This window comes from Zonotrichia leucophrys, chromosome 6 (genome assembly GCF_028769735.1).
Source record: "Zonotrichia leucophrys gambelii isolate GWCS_2022_RI chromosome 6, RI_Zleu_2.0, whole genome shotgun sequence".
Lineage (NCBI taxonomy): Eukaryota > Metazoa > Chordata > Aves > Passeriformes > Passerellidae > Zonotrichia > Zonotrichia leucophrys.
In genome coordinates, this window is record NC_088176.1 from 18,410,468 (window position 1) to 18,428,971 (window position 18,504).

The 18,504-nt window shown below is 41.4% G+C and overlaps 1 protein-coding gene across 3 annotated transcripts in view; it reads left to right on the forward strand.

Annotated features, from left to right (window-relative positions):
- MARCHF8 (membrane associated ring-CH-type finger 8) overlaps positions 1 to 18,504 on the forward strand; it is an 88,149-nt gene that overhangs the window by 11,387 nt on the left and 58,258 nt on the right. For 2 of the 3 annotated variants that reach the window (XM_064716804.1, XM_064716806.1), the window contains exon 2: positions 10,212 to 10,390. In XM_064716804.1, the coding sequence (XP_064572874.1) occupies positions 10,295 to 10,390 (96 nt within the window). In that variant the 5' untranslated portion in view covers positions 10,212 to 10,294. Of the gene's footprint in view, positions 1 to 7,650; positions 7,721 to 10,211; positions 10,391 to 18,504 lie in introns of all 3 variants that reach the window. The other variant, XM_064716805.1, reaches the window with a different exon arrangement.

Consider the following 18,504-nt stretch of genomic DNA (forward strand, 5'->3'; position numbering starts at 1 on the left):
AAAACTGGTAATCATTTAAGAGTAGGTCAGAAGGGCACTGCAAGTTAGCCTGTTCTCCAGCAGCAGGGAACAGACCTGTGCAGTTCTGAGTGTTTCTCATTAGTAAGCACCATTTTCTGTACCTGGGTGCTTCACTCTGTTTCAGTGGCTTTCTGCAGTGTCTGTGTTTGGCTGGCAACGAGCAGCTAGTGGATGATAGCTGGACTTTACTGCTGTAATTCTGGCGGTAGAAAGCTGTGATGGGTTTGCTTTAATAGGATTCTATACAGGGCTTGCAAGTGCATAGGAATGGATTGGTGGAGTTTTTTGCTGTTTCTCTCAATTTCTCATAAAATCTCTAAACTTCTGAATGCTTTTAGAAATGAAGGGACTAATACTGGGTGGGACAGAAAGGGTCAACACTTTATTGCTGAATTGAGAACAGGGACAACGGGTGAGGATGCAACTGCTGGACACTGTTTCCTTGTCTATGCAAGAAGGCAGTGATTTAAAAGAATCCACAGTCACGTATTCATCTCATGATTGCATCCAGTGGCTATTTTAGGTACAGTGGGGATGAATGGCTCTTTATAGAGTGTGGTAAGAATGCCTTGTCTGTGGGTTTCAGTAGTGCCAGTCCCTTCGTGTGGCACAGAGCGCTGTTGTGGGGCAGGACGGTCAGAAGCAGCGCGCACGTGCCAGCAGGCTGGTGTGCAATACACCCGCGCCAAGGGACGCGCTGCCAGCGCGTGTCCGTGTCGGCTCTGGCACAGCGAGCTGGGCTCTGACTGCTTGTCAGCCATCTGGAAACAGTTGTCTGGCCTTGAAACTACACCAGGGACACTTAAAATATGATAGACACATGCAGACTTTTTAACTACCCAGCAAATCCCATGATAAGGTTGCAACTGGAAGAGGCTGTCTTGTTCTGGCACTGGAAGGGATTTAGTTCAGTTCACAGAACTGGACTCTGTCTGTGGGCTTTATACAGCCTTACTTTTTAATGATAATGCTGTGACACAGAGGTTCTTAAACTATAGGCATAGTTTTCATGTTGAAGTCTATGAGAAATACCGTGTTTGTCTGCCGAGCAACTTTCTCAAATCAAGATCTGGCAATTTTTGGTGACAGTGCAGGTGTGAAACTGAGAGACTGACTCAGATGAGTAGTGCTGTTATTGCTTGTCTTACTGTACGGCTTCAGTCTGTGCTGTTGGTTGTGCCAGGTACTGTACATTGCCATGGTAAGGAACAATACCACCCACAAAAGCTAGCTGTGTGGCTGGAACAGCCAGGAAATGGGAAGTGGAAGCACTGTTATCCTTCCATTGCACAGAAGTGGCTAAACCAAAGAACTTCAATGATTTGCCTTCTTGAACCACAGCCAGTGAGCACACCTCTGTGTTGGTGATGCTTGAAATAAAGATGGGCAGCAGTGTCAGTGAGGTGTGCACTCTACTCCCTGAGCACGCTGTTCTGCCTGGAGGAAAGTCCTCATGCACGTCCCAGTGTTGGTCCTTCCCACACTGCCTTTTGCTCAGGGGATTCCTGGACGTAGCAAATGTACAGAGAAGGTATCAGAATGGAAAAAGATAGAAATTTAAAGCCTTTAAGGAAACATACTATGCCTGAGTATATTCCTCAATAAAAAGTTCTCACTGAAATCTGTTATACTTTATTGACTCATGGTATTTCTCTGTATTTAACATGTATTTAGAATTTTTAAATCTGGGGGATTGCAAATGATTTCTGGTAGTGAGTTTGGCATCAGAAATCAGGTTACTTTAAAATGTGAGAATTTATGGTTGAAATTCAACTCATCTGTGACATGCAAGTTAGCAGAAGAATTAGGTATACAGGATTTTTGGTACATTGCTCTTTTTGCTCTGCATTTGAACTTCTGCAGACTCTGGTTTTGGGCTCTCCAGTTGCTTTGAGCGAGTCCTAAAGAATGTGGTTTATAGGTGTTTCTTCAGAGTTTAAAGGCTTGTCATAGTGATCCAGAAATCTAGATTTTGTTAATGCTTCCGCCGCAAAAACATGTTGTAACTTGAACCTATAAATTAAGAGTTACCTGACATTTAACTTGTAAATCATTCAAAAGAAATACATTCTTATGTGCATGGCTTTGGAAATTTCTTAGTCAAAGACAAAGAAGGAATGATTTCACATTTCTTCAAAACATATAATCAATAGTATATTCTTTTTACTCTGCCTTAAGATGAGTGTTTTGCCTGGTAGCAGTTAAAGAAAAGTGAAGAATGTTGATTAGGTGCCTGTTGTTTGTAAATGGCTTTTACAACTGTTTGTCTCTGATGTAAAGAAAAATTAGTGATGTAGCACACAATTTTCATAAAAATGCATTGTTATCGCTGTACAATATAGAATGTGAGCAATGTCCTCACTGAACAATGGTTAGACTGTTCTGTTTCATCATTGTCTTGCATTGTAAATATTTATTCTGATTGAGAGACCCAGGCTTTTGTTGTCTTCAATGTAAGTGTATGCATTTTTTAAATAATCTTTAATAATTTTGAAGATAAAAATACAGTGCAATTTTTCCTTGGATTTCAGAACTGATTTAGAGTTTTATGAGTGCCAAAACGGTTATAATGAAGAATGGGAAAGGATTATAAATTATCTATAGGTGTTACATTGTATCATGTGGACTTGTGTACTAGACTAGAAATTTACCTGCAAGCAATTGATGCAAATTCCTCTCTCTGGTCTATATATGTATTAGTATGTCTCTTCTTCCATTGGATTATAATCTTCATTACATTTTCTTTTTAAAAATATCAATTGTCTCATGGAGTGCTTTTTTCCCCATAGATTTGGAGTTACTCTGGAGGTCTGGGGTGTTTCCATGTGCCTGATATCACTTGCTGTCCTTCTGAGGCATGTCACAGTTTTGTGGGGTTTGGCATTTGCACATGAGTGAGGGGAGAGGTTTTGTATTCAGTAGCTGTACTGTGGACCCTTCTGTGATGATTGCGGGATGATCTGCAATTGCAGTCAGCCAGCTGCAGCGGTCTTGGTGAGCCAGTCCCAAAGCTGTGTTCACACTGGAATCCATGTAGGTTACTGCTGTGCATCACTTTTGGACATGCAGTGAAAAGGGAAGGACAGCTCTTCTCAGAAGCTGTAGGAATGAGTATAATACTGTGGCATGTTCTTCTCTGACAATGAGCATTGTAACGAAGCAAGTCTTCATCCATATCTTCTGGAAAAATTTAAAGTTGTGTGGTGAAGACATCCTAATTTTTGATCTGCAGGGTGGCTTCAGTGCCCAATCAGAGGGAAGAATACCTCTTCTGGAGAGAGGCATTCATTTCCCAGGAAGCCAGTCTCTACTCGTGCTGGGAGTTGATGGGATCATGGCTAAAAGTGATAAGGCAAGCCCCAGACAGGCTGTGGTGTCATGTCCTGCTTGCACAAAGCTGTGAAGATCAGTTTGCTGTGAGTGGGATTCATGTGCCAGGCTTGCTCTGTTCAGAAGCAAGCTGTCTTTAATGTGAAGGGCTGAGGAGAAATGGTGATTATTGAGGCAAGAGAGTGAATGGCACCCCCTTTTGCAAACAGATTTGGGAATTCAATGGAGCTAGTAGAGGAATTTGCTGGCTGAGAAAACAGGAGTCCTGGCTATTACTTCTCCCTGGCCTCCATCATTAGGACTTTCCAATGTAGAGAATCAAACGCTTGCTTTACTTCTTTTTCTTTTTGCTTGTTGTAGTTTAAGACTGTCCCAGAGATTGTTACTGATGTTATTATGATCTGTTTCATAAAAAATATACAAAGGGAGTTTCTTAAAAATGTCTGTGAACCAGCAGATTGCTGATGCTAAAGAAGTTTTGCATCTGTAGAAGGAGCTTACTGCCCCAGGTGTGTGTGGAGCTTTGGTTTTTTCCACAGGACATCAGGATTGATTAGTGATGCTTCTGATGCAGGTAAATTGCTATTAGTAACAGGAGCAGACAGAAGTAATTTATTTGTTTCTCAGGGGACTGTAGTGACTGTACTATTGTGTTATTGTAACAGAGGGAAGTGACATTTGTTTTCTTGAATGCTAACCAAGCTAGTTCATAATTGCATTGATCAGCTGATTTAATTTGAAGGGAACAGTTTTTAAGGAACTTGTTTTTCAGGGTCCAGATGCTGCTCAGCTTCCATTGAAATCATGGGAAGGGGTTGCTAAAAGCTTTGGGACCATTATTTACTGAGACTGTAGTTTAACTGCTTGCTTGTCTAGCTGTATTACTTTCATTAAAATAACTGTATTCTTATTTGGAGAGGACTTAGCCAGAGCTGCCAGATAGCTCGGTCTCTCTGTGGGTTATGTGTAGTCTACACCTTTATATTCCTGTATATTGAGAAACTTTCAAAGGGAAGATGGGGAACTTGCAGAAGAAACTCTTGTCGTCTTTCTAAGTCTTTCTTTTGATTTCAACTACTCAATAACATGATTTAAAAATATATTTGAACTTAATGAAGCTGATTAGCTGGGGGGCACTAGCTGGTGGTGGAAAGGAGGAATTGAGATAATAAAGGGAGAAGTTACAGTTTAAGCTGGTAAACAGTGCAAGATGCATGGGCAGACTCAAAGCTGAAAATAGCAATAATCCAGAATTATATCTGCCTGGTCTGAATACAAGGACCCTTTTCAAGGTTAGTACAACATTAGAAGTGAAATGTGAAAGGTACTGCAGGAAAGGAAGTGTTAGTTCCTCTCCCTTAAGCTCTGTTGATTAGATTTGTTTGTCAAGTTAACAAATGCATGTGAAGTGCATGAGGCTTGATAACATCTCTTAAATACTGCTGTTAACAAAGTACTGATTAAGCTACAGTAAACTAAACTGAAACGCAGATGCAGGATCCTCTTTTTGAAAATGCACATCTGTCATCTCTAGAAGAGCATTACATAACATACATTAGTAGGGGAAGAGTCCAAACAAGCTCAAAATGAAATAAATCAAAGCTTCAAACTGGAGCCAACACAAGCTGATTGGATTGAAATATTTGCAGATATGGAAAATGTAGTGTACAGAACGTAGACATAAGCTATATCCATCTGAAATGTCAAAGTAGCTAGGAAAAGTTAAGATGCACACAGGAATATACTAAAATCACTGGATGAGGGCTTTTGTTACCTTCAGAGCAATGACAAAAACACAAAACCAAAGGAGTTTTTTTTAATGGAGCTTTGAGATTCCATATCAAGACCTCCAGCAGACAAAGATTCCAAATCTGCATTAAAAGATTGTTTTAAGTCTTATTATGAGCAAGTAAGCCAGCTGATGAAGATGTTACACCATCTAGCAGCAAATTTCCTCAGGGAGTTTGCATTCCTTCCTGGGTTGGTCAGGCTTTGTGCTGCATAGAGGGGAAGTTTCAGAAGACCAGATTGCATGGCAGCGATCCAGAGTCTCAGAGCAGAATTCTCAGCCTACATCTGGAAGGTGCCCTGCAGTTCTACAGACTGATTTATCCCATGGCAGGATTGTCACAGCAGTGGATGGTGCTTCAGTGTCTGTTTTATGTGGACATCAGTGATCTCTTGCTTTATTTTTAACCTGTCCACCCTGCTACAGACTGTCAGAGCACTGACATAGCTGATGCTGCTCACAGTCACTGCTGTGGGCTAGGGCAGTTGAGAAGTTAAGAAGCCTTGGGGCAGACCAGAACAACTCACAGGTGAAATTCTTTGCAATTGCCTTCTGTTAGTGACTATCCTCTTCCCTTTGCCACAGGTTCCAGGGCATATCTTTCATGCATATAAAGACATATTATTTTAATCCAGAATACCTATTGTACTTTAAACAGGAAAGCAACTGACCTATGTGGCTGGTGTATTTTTCCCCTTCTGAGTAATACAAAGCATCTGTACACACTTATATGCATCCTTGGGATGCATTTCTTTTGGTAAGGCCTGTGTACATCTGCAGCCAGTGCCACTACAGCTCCAGAGCTTCTGTTGAAGCTGTCCAGCATACCCTGTGTAGCAGGGGAATACTTTCTGAAGTATAAATGACCTAAGAGAATCTGCTGTTCAGATAGCATGTTTATAGGTAGGTACCAAACCACAGAAAGTAAATTATTTGTGCTTATTTGCCCCTTTTCAGCTGTGAATCTTTGGCAAAGAGTAGTTTAGCCTTTATTTTGGAAGATGTAATGGGCAGAGGGCTGCAGTAGGGGGCAGGTGAGGAAGGACTTCCATCTACATTCTTCCAATGGCACTTGACACCCTAACAACCCAGCAAGATCATTTGGTTTGTCTCACATTCTTGCTGTCACTTGGGAAGCTGAGGTCTTGACAGGGTGGATGATTAAAGCAGGAATTCTGAGTGGTTTCTACCTACTTCTGTTATACTGGGCTTTCTTATTGTAGTTGTCCCTTCCCATTGTTGAGAGATACATCTGGTGCAGGTAGTTCAGATGCAGATTGAGCTCTGGGTGAGAGCCTGAGACAAGAGGCCATGAATTGCCAACCTCTTGGACATCAAAGGGCATGAAGATGAATAGTGCCAGTGAGATGGGTGAATGGACACTGGGACACACAGCTGGAGCAGGGGACTCAGGATGAAGAGTGAGATTTGTGTGCAGGTAGACTGTGATGGGATAAAATCCCAGGGAGTCCCTATTTGGGGGTGCTCCTCAGAGGCACCAGCTCAGGCTGCTGTGTTACTGCACTGTGAACAAATGGTTTTGTGGAACAAGACATCTGAGACGCTGCCCTGGGAAACCTGGGGACAAACCAGTAAGCAAATGTGGCCAGACTGTGTGATGGGGTGTGCAGGGAGTCAAGCAGGGGTTTCATAGGCTCACAGGAGCCTCCTGCTTTGAAGGGGCTTCAGTCCCAGCCGTGAAAGTCTCTGGTGTTGGGAGTGCAGCTGCCAGAGTCATGTGAATGGTCAGACTGGAAGGTTTCCTTAACACCAAGTACTTCCTGCTCGTAACCCAGAACTAATTTTCTGCCTCTGTCAGATGGACTGTTCAAGGGAATGCCCCAGCCACCAGGCCCAAGTCATGTACATGCTTTTCCTTCCTTTTGTACTTCTCACCTACCTTGAGAGACTGTCCTGTGTTCTCTGAATCTGGCTGGCTGATTTTGCTGCAGCTTCGTGGTTCTAGCAACATAATGAGGATATAGGTGGTGTGGTTCCAGGTGTCTGCAGGCATTTTTAGTTACTGTTTTGCCTATCCTGCAGAAAGCAAAGCTGGACTACCTGAGTGGATAAAATCTTTGCTTCACTGAGCTAAGATCATCTGAGGGGTCTGCAGCCAGGATTTTGACCTCTTTTGTATTTTGAAATGGCGTTTGTTTCTGAAGACTCTCTGCAATGGCAGTATGGCTGGAATCCATCTTTTAGGAACCACTGTGGCTATAGATAAGAGTAACAACTGAGCTTCAAGCTGTCCTCTGTCTTGGCATCCCCATGTGCCCCAGGCAGCTTTGCAGGAAGTTGCGAACCAAATAAAACACAGTAAAGGAGGAAGCTGAGCTCCTACCTGGCACCTTCTGGGCAAGTGTACTCTGCTGTTGGATGGAGATGCTGTAGTAATGAGGAGTTCTCATTTTGTGTGAGGTACAGCCTAAACATCTAACTGGAATCCTGAACAAAAGGGACCATTTAGGGGCAGTCTCATTGCCTTAGCACTTCTTCCTTTTTGACAGGCCCCCAATTTGATGTGCTTCAAGTTTGGATCCCACTTTGCAAGTGCCCAACTCCTCACCTTTGAATCAGGTAGGACGTGGAGTTAATTTAGCTGTGAGATATCCTGTGGAACTTGTCATAACTTGCTTTGTGTTGGCTTTGAGTGGCACTGCTTTTCTGGCATGCTTGTCTGTTTGTACTCAGTACTGCAGATGGTCTGTTCATTCACGTAACTTTATCCTTTAATTAGCCCTGTGGAGTTAAAGTGCTTTGGGTTGATACAGACAGAATTTGAGTTGTGTGCATTATTAGGGACCCAGCCGATTGGGGATGCGACAGGGTGGCATCTGGGTTTAGTTTACAGCTTTCTCTAAGCCACCCTTGAACAAAGGCAGGCTTTATTAGAGCGTCTGCCAGGCTTCTTTACCAGAGGAGAGCTGTTTCACATCATCTTTGAATACACAGTTGGATTATATCTACTGTTTGAGCTCTTTCAAAGAATTCTAACACATGCTGTCCTTGAAATACCTGCAAAAAAAACTGGTTTGACTTGTTTGCCATCATCAGAGAGGGTTAACTGTGTTTTCCAATAATTTTCCGTGTTCTCTTTATAGTCACAACTTGTCCTTGCCTGCAAACCCAGAACCCTTTTCAAGGGGAGACACAGAGCAGAACTCCTTCACTTTTGCTCCATTACATATTACCTGGCATATTTTCATTGAAGCCTAATGTTCTCTGGATTTCCTTTCTCTGTGTTTTCTTGGGAAAATACCTTCCCTTCCTGCCTTGTTTATTGTGGTTTGATAATCCCATCTCAGCCCATGTTTATATTCCCTCTGGCTTGGCTCTTTTAGAGGATGTAACTAAGCAGGTGTGGGGAGCATCTGAGGAGGTTCTGTGTTTCCTCTTTGTGCTGGGATTCAATAATGCTAGTAAATCTCATGTTCCCATTTGTCCTCCAGTAAGGAAGTATCCTTGTTGCCAGTTTATGCACACTGATACATTTTACTTTTAAAGTAAGTGATGCCTGAAAGTTACGGAGGTGTTGCCTTTAAAGCTCTCATGCGTGCTCTGTGGTGCTGTCTTGGCCTCTCTGGGAGTAGCACAAATCCTGCCCACGTGTCAGTAAAGCTCTTGAACTTGGCTGAGCACTCGAATGGGCAAACAGCATCAGGCAGCAGATGGAGTGTGTGTTTGGGATGCAGCAGGCCTTGCTTATATTTTTGGTTTTGTTCATCATTTTCTCTACAACCTTTGATAAGTCTTTCCCCCTCAGTGAAAAGAGGATAGTGAACTGTCATTCTCCATATAAAGTGCCTTGGAACTTTTTTTTTCCCCCCTATTGTTTAATCAAAACCAGTCAAAATACTTGATCCTGTTTTCATTTTACACAACTGCAGTATTCCTGTGGAGTCTAGTGGAAATCAGCCAAGCTTTTTAGGTTTTTGATTCCATGAAATATGCTGAATGGTCTGGTTCTATCTTCAAAACTTCCAATTAAATGTTAAATAAAAAATGTGTGCAATATAAATTAAGGGTATGCACTAAGTGCTAAGATATACTATTTCCAAATTATTAAACAACATAATACACAGGCCATTTATCTAGTCTCTGTTTTTTGCTTTTTCAGATTCAGAACCAGACAAACAAAAAGTTGTTATGTTATGGAAACAGAGGAACAGTGCATCATTCAGTTGCCCTGTTTAATATAGTCCCTGCTGTGTTAATTCCTTTCTAATCTGTTCTTTAAACACAATTGATTGTGTCTCATTTATGGCAAATTACATTCCAAATAAACACTCAATGATATTACATGTTTCAAAAAGCTTTTTATTTATTTTAACTTCACTAATCTAATAAAAAGTATGGTTAGTTATGCCTGCCTTTCAGATGAGCATTGCCAATTTTGGCTAATTTATGTCTATCACTATCTTTCCTATGTGTAATGCTTCCCTGTTACATTAGTAGAAGAAGGATAAAGTGTGTGTAGTCCTCCCAGTGAATTCACAATCCCTAGTGAGGGATTTTGATTATATTAATCTGTAATAGTCTTAGGAAAGGAACAGCTCATGTGATACATCTTTCAACTGTTACAGGTTTATATGAATGACAAGAGCCAAATGCAGGCTATTTTCTGTTTTTAGCCAAAGCTGCAGCATTCAAGTGTTTTTAGGATGACTCCTCAGGCAATTCCATCCAGTATGGGGGGTTGGCAGTTTAGTAAACTTACCTGTGTGAGCTTTGCTCCCTGCGCCTCCGGGTAGCACACTCAGCTTGGAGAGCTGCTCTTCCTCCCTCTCCCTGTCCAAGCAAACTCAAGCATGATCCCTGCCCCTCTAGCTCTGCTGTTAAAATGCATTCAGAACTGGGTGAGAATTTATTTATTCATTTTGCGTTAATTGTGCTCTGACCTGTCTAGTTAAAATTCTTTAAAATTTATGTGTCTCTTCTCACCCAGCAAGGGCACCAGAATACAGAGAAAAAAAGACATATGTCTTGGTCCAGTGGATGGCATAGCTTTGATTTAGAAATTACTGCATTTCAAGCTACTTTAACATCATCTAATATTTTTATTTTTTAGTTGCAAGGCCTTACAATGGCACAGAATGAGCACTGCGTTCAAGCCTCCTTCCTGTAAATGATAGGACCAAACAAGGCGGTGTGATGAACATGCCACTGCATCAAATCTCTGTCATTCCAGCTCAGGATGTTACCTCTTCCAGAGTCTCCAGGAGCAAGACCAAAGAAAAAGAGGAACAGGTACTGTCACATATGCTTGATTTTCACTGGAAATTATCTAAGTATAAAATGATAGGGGTTACCAAATCAGACCTGATTCTATTCCAAAGCCCCAAGTCCTTGCATTACTGCTGCTTTTAGTGAGGACAAACACTACCAAATTATCTTCTTATTTTTGTGTTTGCTATTTTAAAGCAACTGTCTGCAAAATTCTAGAGATTGTTGTTGAGTAACTTCTGCAAAATGCAAGCTACAGCCATCTATTTTGCATAAGAATTCAAGGCAGATAGAGATTTGGATGATTGTTCTAATACCATTATTGTAGAAGCTGTTACAGGTGTATTTAAAGAAAAATTATATGGAATGTGAACTCATATATGTAGCCATGTATCCTGGTTTTCTTTGCTCTTGGTAGCATGTAGTAGCTGTGCTGTATTTCAAAGCGACTAGAATATCACAAGGAGGGCTGTGTACACCATATGTATACATACTCTACTGGTTTGTGCAATATGATTTGTATTCTTAATTTGGGAGTGTGTGTGAGTGGAATCAATGTGAGGTCTTGCTGTGGTGCTAATGCAAAAATATCTGTAGTATCTACTGATTATAAGTCCAGTAAAATCCATTCAATACACTACTTAACAGTTTGTAATAGCATGTGAAGAAGACTAGACTATATCTAATCTTTGCATGTCAACCTTATTTATCTGGGCTGTATCTCATGCAGCCCAAAAACCTTAATGTGCATTGTGCTTTAGTGTACACTGTACTGCATTGATCTTGTATTATCTGTCAGTTCCACAGAAACATCTTTGTGCTTTTGTAGCTTTAACATAGATTGACGTCAGGAGAATATTCACATTATGGTACAGCTGCAGGGCTTGCTTTGTGGACTGCTCAGCAGTGGTTAACTCTCAGGAGACCTGGAGTGGTGCTGATTACAGATAGGGTGTAGCTTATCTATAAGGGACTAGAAAGGCACCATCATGTTACAGTAAGGGATTCACCAACACTAACTTTGAGTAGGGTAAAAGAGTAATTTCTGACACATTGTGATAATTTTCCCTGATGACCCATCTCACCTGATAGCTGTCTAGATTGCACCTGTCAAAGTCACCAGGAGAAATAAACTGTCCTAGTATTTGCTGTTTTGATTATTTTCCTTAGTAACATCTTAATGGATTTTACCCCTTCAGATTCTTAAGCTAGATTCTTAATTAGGCTGGCACACTGCTACCTTTGGTTGCTAGAACTAGGCAAGAAGTTGCCATCACAGAGAAGATGCTCTCAATCCATAAAGCGCCTTGTCTCAGGAGTCTGCTGGGATCTGTCCCTTCCCACGTGTCACACAGAGTTACTGTCTGGGCAGCTCCCTGGGTAAGAGGGCTCTGCTGTTTCCTCCCTTTGGTGCTCTCCCATGTAGTAACTGTGAGTGCTGAGAGTGAAACAGCTCCTTTGTCAAATGCAGGGCAGTGCTGTGAATTTACTACTCTGCTTTGGGGCAGTGGAGATTAGGAGGCAGATCAGAACGCTTGGGCCTCTAACCATGCAGTGGGCTCAAGTGAGAGTCTCAACTCTTCTTCTAAACATGTTTTTAGTTTCCAACACAGTGACTTTAGTGTTAACAAATATCCCCTGTGTTTCCTTCATGACAACTAGTTGAAATGTTGGTTATTGTTCCCCTTACTGGGTTGCTGTTATATTTTCAAGCCTTGGCACATTAGAAGCAGAGCAGAATACTTGTTTAAATATGTGCAGTGTTGAAGAGGAGGTGGGACCATGCAAGCAATAGATTAGGCCAACTTGAAAACACTTTGTTTCCCAATATGTCTCCATCAGCATATTCATTCATTTCCAGGTGTCCTGCATTCTGCCAAAACTACAGCTGGAACAGCTGGAGCTCTGGGTGAGCTGTCAGCTGTACTGACACTGTGGGTGCTCCTGTGCCCATGAGCCTGGCTCTTACACTCCCTTCCTCACTCCTGCTTCTGGTGTTAACCTTTAATGCCGGATCTTACAATGAGCTGGAGGGCAATCAGTTTGTTAATGGGCTGACTTTGACCAATCCAGTTAAACTTTCATATTGCATCAGTTAGGAAGTTCAAGGATACTTTATAGTCAAATTCCTTGTTAACTCTTGGATGCAGTCAAGACCCACTGGGCAAGTCTGATTTTACTCATATTTAAAGAACATAGTAAAGGCGAGATGGGATGCAAGAGAAAAAGAATTTCAAGATTATCCTTGCCATATTTTAAATCAGTTTTTTGTTTCAAAATACCTGTTTTCTGTTGAGATAGCAACTCCAAGATAAAGGGCAGCAATGCAGCTGAACATGATCCTGTATTGGGCAAGTCTGCTGAGCAGTTGCAGATAGTTGTTGTGCCCTGGGTAGCATCTACTGTACAAGAGATTGATACTGGGTAAAACTGAGAAAGAAGGTGTTCCAGTACAAAGTCAGTGTAACTTCAGTACTTTAATATTTCAGTTGCATAAGTTCCCATTAGACAATACAGGTCACAGTTATTTTTTTGAGTTGTGGGCTTAGACACAGTTCTTATGTCTGAAATGTTGCAAGTTTTTCTCAAAAACTATTGTATATTTTTGCACAGTTTGAGCCAAGTAATGTAATTTTCTTACCTTACCTTTATTATATAGTAAGAATAGTAAATTTCTTACTTTTTCTGTGCAGGAACAGTAAACTTCTCGAACAAATGTGTACACTGTAGTCTTAAAATATTTTCAGTTGTACAAAGCCACTCAACAATCTTAACAAAATCCAACCACAGTCAAAGCCAATAGTACTGTTTCACAGATAAATATGTGGGTTTGCTTTGTAGGACCAGGCTTCTTAGACCAAGTGCATTTCCAGGTGTGCACTTTATAGACTGAGCAGACTCAGGTACATATCTCCCCTGTTTATTAACAAGCTGTGGCTAAAGCCAAGGTAAATAAAGGTAGAGTGTCATCTAGCACATGAAATTTTGTCTTGCTTTCATTTTTGCTATTTCAAGCCAGACCTTTGTTGGTACCTACATCCTGCACTGTAAGAAGTCCTTTGGAGGAAAGGCTCAAGAAGCACTGCAGCAGAAAATGAAGGACCAAGGTGCCTAGAGGGAGAACTCCACCAGTCTCTGAAAAACCAGTGTCTTTCCTATTTCCCAGAACATGCTCTATGTTCTGCTATCTTTTGTAATTCTGGATGTGGTTAGTTATCCACATTTGTCATAGAGCTGCAGAGGAAGAATTCTCAATCTGAACAGTACAGATCTCACTATTTCTTCTCTTCTATGCTTCTGGTCAAGATGTAGCTCTTTTATTTCAGGTTAAGACTTGGTTTTATTCTAGCTTTTCTTGCTACGAGAGGAAATTTTCTGGACTACTGTTTTGTAACTAAATGAAGAACAGCAAGAAATCCTTACCACCTTTGTCATTACAGTGCAGTTTTCCATATTGAGTGATGTATAATACCTAGGCATGCTTAATGGCAGATTAAATTGTAGGCTCAATAGCTCAATAGTGGAAGACTGTGGCAAAAAACCTATTGAATTTGAAGAAGTGTTACAAGGAAAGATTTTTGTCTACCCTTTCTGGTCTATGTCCTCAGTGATATGTATACATAAGAGCCCAATAGATTCAGGTTAATGTAATTTTCAACATTTAAAATAGTTGAAATCTGAGGTTAGCAGCAATATTTCACAAAACTTTTGTCCATTTCCCCAGTAAAATAAGGAAGGTTGTAAAGCGATTATTACTCTTGCATTTAACTCAGATGAACTGATAGCTTTAAGGGCTATTAATAACCATCATTAGCTTCTTACTTACCCTTCGCTAGGAATAGCTTCATGCTTGCCTGATTTAAGGGAGAGTTGCTCTATTGTGTGTGAGAAGCCGCAACCCCCTTCCCCTGTTTGGTGGGCAGTATGCTGGCAGCAGTGTTTCCTGGTGCATGCAAAAGCAAGCAGCCCTCAGGATTTCATGGGAAACGAGGAACGATGCTGGCATGTGATTGAGGTGGTGTTCTGCATTTGTTATATCATTGTCTTTTTGAGGGCTCTCTGCCTTCCTCACTGAAGCAGACTGATGTCTGCTACAAGTTGTTAGTGTTACTGCAGTGAGTGAAGCTCCCTCAGCAATAGCTTTTCACCCCTCTTCTAAAAATGTGCACCAGCCATGGCCTCTGGTGCTGTGATCTCTGCAGATCTCATAAGCAGATCAGTGATGGGTGGGATCAGTGATGGAATGAGAGATCATGAGATGTTGGTGCAAGTCATTTTTGGGCACAGTACTGTTCCTTCTCAATAACCTCACCCTGGGAATCAATACCGAGCTGTCATCAAAGATCACACAGCATTTATCACAGATGCAGATCAATCTTCTAGTCAGATTTAAACTTGCTGATTCCAGTTGAATCAGCTTCTGATCAGCTGAAACTCCCTTCTGCTTGCTTCTCTTGTTTTCTGCTATATGCTCAGCAGAGATGCTGTGATTGTCCCTAACATCTCCAGGTATTTCTCAAAGCTGTCATCTGGAAGACACTGAGTACCTCATTTGTGTAGATGGAATTATGGTGAGAGAAGCACATTGTGATGCATCTTCATAAAGTTCTTCTGCCTTTGTAATGATCTCCTGCATCCTGTAACAGGAAAGGCGCTATGGCCTATTGATTCAAATAACCCACGTCTTACTGTAAAACCAGGATTTAGAGAAAAAAGGCAATTGATGCATTTGCAAGAGTTTGTAGCCATAGATCAGTATTCTCAAGGTAAAGGTGTGTGTTTTATGTTATTGAATCTAGAGTGACACTTTGAGAGCTGTTTTTAAGGTACAGAAGCACCCTGACTTTCTCCATTCTCTTTTTGGACTTTGAGCTGTGAATGTGGTCTCCAAGTGGCTGAATTTGGCCCAGATACTCAGGCTTTGTAAGGCTCTGCGTGGGTGTGTTTGGTTTTGCTTGCCCATTAAACTAAATCATTCATTAAACAACCAGGCTCAAAATCCTATGTGAATATTACCCCTTTTATTTTTTGTACAGTGACTTGTGTGTTTATGTGTAGCTGTGTCATATATTAACATGGGGCTTGGTATTTCGCCTTTCTGAAGTTTGCTTTGTATCAAAACTTGCTAACTATGGAAGGGTTTTTGTCTGAGTATTCTTTATCTTTCCTGTGAGAAGCAGAATGTACTTCTCCTGCTGTACTTGTAGGCATAGGCTCAGAGTGGGTGGGAATTGTGAAGACCTTTCCTGACAATTCAAATCTTGGTTTTTACTTTGGGTGTTTATCAAAGGACCGTAAAGCATTTCTCAGAAGAAGTTGCACTTTCCACTCTTCCTGCCTCTTGCCAGCTTAAGGGCTTTCTTCTACTGTCCCATGTGTTCCTGGCAAGAGCATGACTTACTTTGCCTTTGGTACCTGGAAAACTGTCAAGGAGCACACAGAGTGAAGCCAGGCCTGAATTAAGCCAGGTCTGTAATCTGGAATTTGTTTTTCTTTTACCACCTGCTAGATGGCATTGGGCAAATCCTTTGGGTTCTTGTGCTATCCTGACTCTCGTCTGTGAAAGAGGGCTGGCACTGCTGACTAGCCTTGTACAGGACTCCAGGTGTATGGATAAAAGCTGAGCAGCTGGAAGCCTTTGTCACTAGGTCCTTTGAGATGTCGGCTTTGCCAGAGTCCAGATCTGCAGACGCTTGTGCTGATGGCCCAAAGCTCTGCTGCAGAGCACGCTGGGCATGGGGTATGTTGAGAGCAGAGGGGTCTTCCTCCTGGTGGTGAGCAAAGCTTGATCTCTGTTGTGGTGCATGTGCCAAATGTTGTGACTTTGCTGAATTTCTTCTGTTCTTAGTACTTGAGTGCAGGGTGAGAAGCTGGTCCTCCCTCTCAAGCCCTACTCTTGGAAGCTACTCTTGGATGCTGCTTCCCAGCAGACCCCAGTGAAAGGGGAAGAGAGGAGACAGGAAGAGGGAGGGAGGGGATGGGATGGGAGGGAACTGCTCCTGCTTGAGTAGTCCTAACAAAAAAGTCAGATCACGCTGTTTGATTCTGCATTGTGTTTGTTTTGGAGTGTGTACAGCATGTGTATGTGAGGAAAGGAGCAGATGGCTGCTGAGTGGGGATGAATTACAAAAGGAAAAGTGTGGGAAGTGGTTTCTGAAAGGATTTTGAGGGGAAAAATGAAAACTTTCTTTTAAAAATTTAGTAAACATTATGAAAACTAACAGCAGTAGGTACAGCAGCAGAGATTTAGGTAGTGATTCTTTAGAGAAGAAGCTTCGGCAGTTTCAGATTTTGCAGTTTGCTTATAGTCACTCATTTGTTTACAGTCTCTGTTTTGACTTTGCTTATTGCATGTGAACTCCTTACTTTGATGTCTTGAGACCAGAAACTTAGAGTTAATGATTATGATCTCTAGCAGTTGCATTAACCTGAATTTTAAACCACCTCTCCGACATTAACAAAATCTGTCTGGCTTTTATTAGCAGCTCTCTTAAGTAAGCTGAGAGTCATTCCTCAGAAAATATTGTATTCCAAAAGTGCTGATGCAGTTTAATTACATGATAGTCATGTATGCTTTGGTGGTGTTTTGCAGGTCTGTTAATGTTTCTGGTATATGTTAATGTGCAACAGCTTTCCATAAAGGGAGCCCTGGATGTGAGCTCGTGACTTTGGAGTTTATATTTTTTTTCTTCCCTGGCAGAAGCATGCTTGTTTGTTTGCCTTCTAATGAGATGTGTCTGTCAGTCATGATCCCACAGTGATGTATATGTGCATATAAATACCTGCGTTGATGAAATCACCACATCTCCACAAAGACATTAGTCAAGACTTGATTGTAGTGTGCAGTGATTTTCATCATCCATTGCCTATACTGTTTCTTTCAAGTTAGGCTGTCAGATTCCTGCAGACTGATTTTTAAAGTTTGCTGTTCATTAAATGTAATTTCTGTAAATGAGACACCCCAGAAGTACAGATGGTTTTCCCTCCCGTAGGATGTTTTGCCTCATGCATTGATGCATAAGGAATGACTTCGTTGATTTGATCTTTCAGACAGATGTGCTTCTTTGCCTGGTAAAACAAAGTAGGTTGGGTTTGGAGTTGTTTTTTAGGGTGTTTTGTTTTGGGTTCTTTTGAAAGAAGAATGAAGACTAACAATTCTGGCAGGAGGGCATGATGTAGTACCCTTAGTGTACTTGAACCTCAGGGAGTTTTAAAACTGTCTAGTTTTAAGCTGCTGATTCCCCTTAAACCCTGCACCCCAGTAGTTTATAGTTAAAACTTCAGCAAAATTATATGTAGGCTTAGGTTTGCACCTTGAATTTAGCTAATTCTACTTGGCCTTTATGCCACATATGAGTAATTCTTGACAGGGCCAAGGGAAGTTGTTCTTCAGAAGTTGCTCCTCCCTGCTTTGCTGAAATCTAAGCTGTTAGGAGTACAACCTTCTGAGTCAATAATCCTCACACCTAGAAACAAAATCCACCTTTGGGATTCATTTAGCTTTCTTGGTCCCAGAAGTGATGGTCTCTCATCTGCTGCTAAACATGTTTCTCTCTCGCAGAAGACATAGCTCCTGTTTTAGGAAATTTCTTATGGAGATTTTTGCATGACAGCCACAAGTCAAAGCATACTTTTATTACTGAGCAAGCCCATATGTGTATTCTGTGAGGTTGGTGGTTGAAATTCAGAATTTCATTTTTTAGGAGTCAAGAATTGAATTCCAAAAATGAAGGAGCAGAATTCACCTATTTGTCAAGGTTTAAGTTTATTTACAGCCCAGTCCTCTCTTCCTGTAAATAAGCACTACTTTGATGTTGATGAAAATGAGTACAAGTGGCCTGTTTATAATTTTTTTATTTGCTTGAATGTACGCCACATTTGATTCCTTGTGCATCTGGACTACAGGTGGCTGTTAGTGTCAGGGAGAGGGTTGTCCTTAAGTATGCAGCGTTTGACTTCACCCTGTGCTGAGTGAGCACTGCATGATTTCACCATGTTCTTTAAGGGTGCAGCATTTCTGCTGTTCCTGGAGGCAGGAATCCAGGGCAGTGTCACCAACTGCTTTGCACACATGTTGAGCATCTGTCAGGGTAATTGGAAGTAGGTGTGTTTAGCACAAATATTCATATACTCAAATT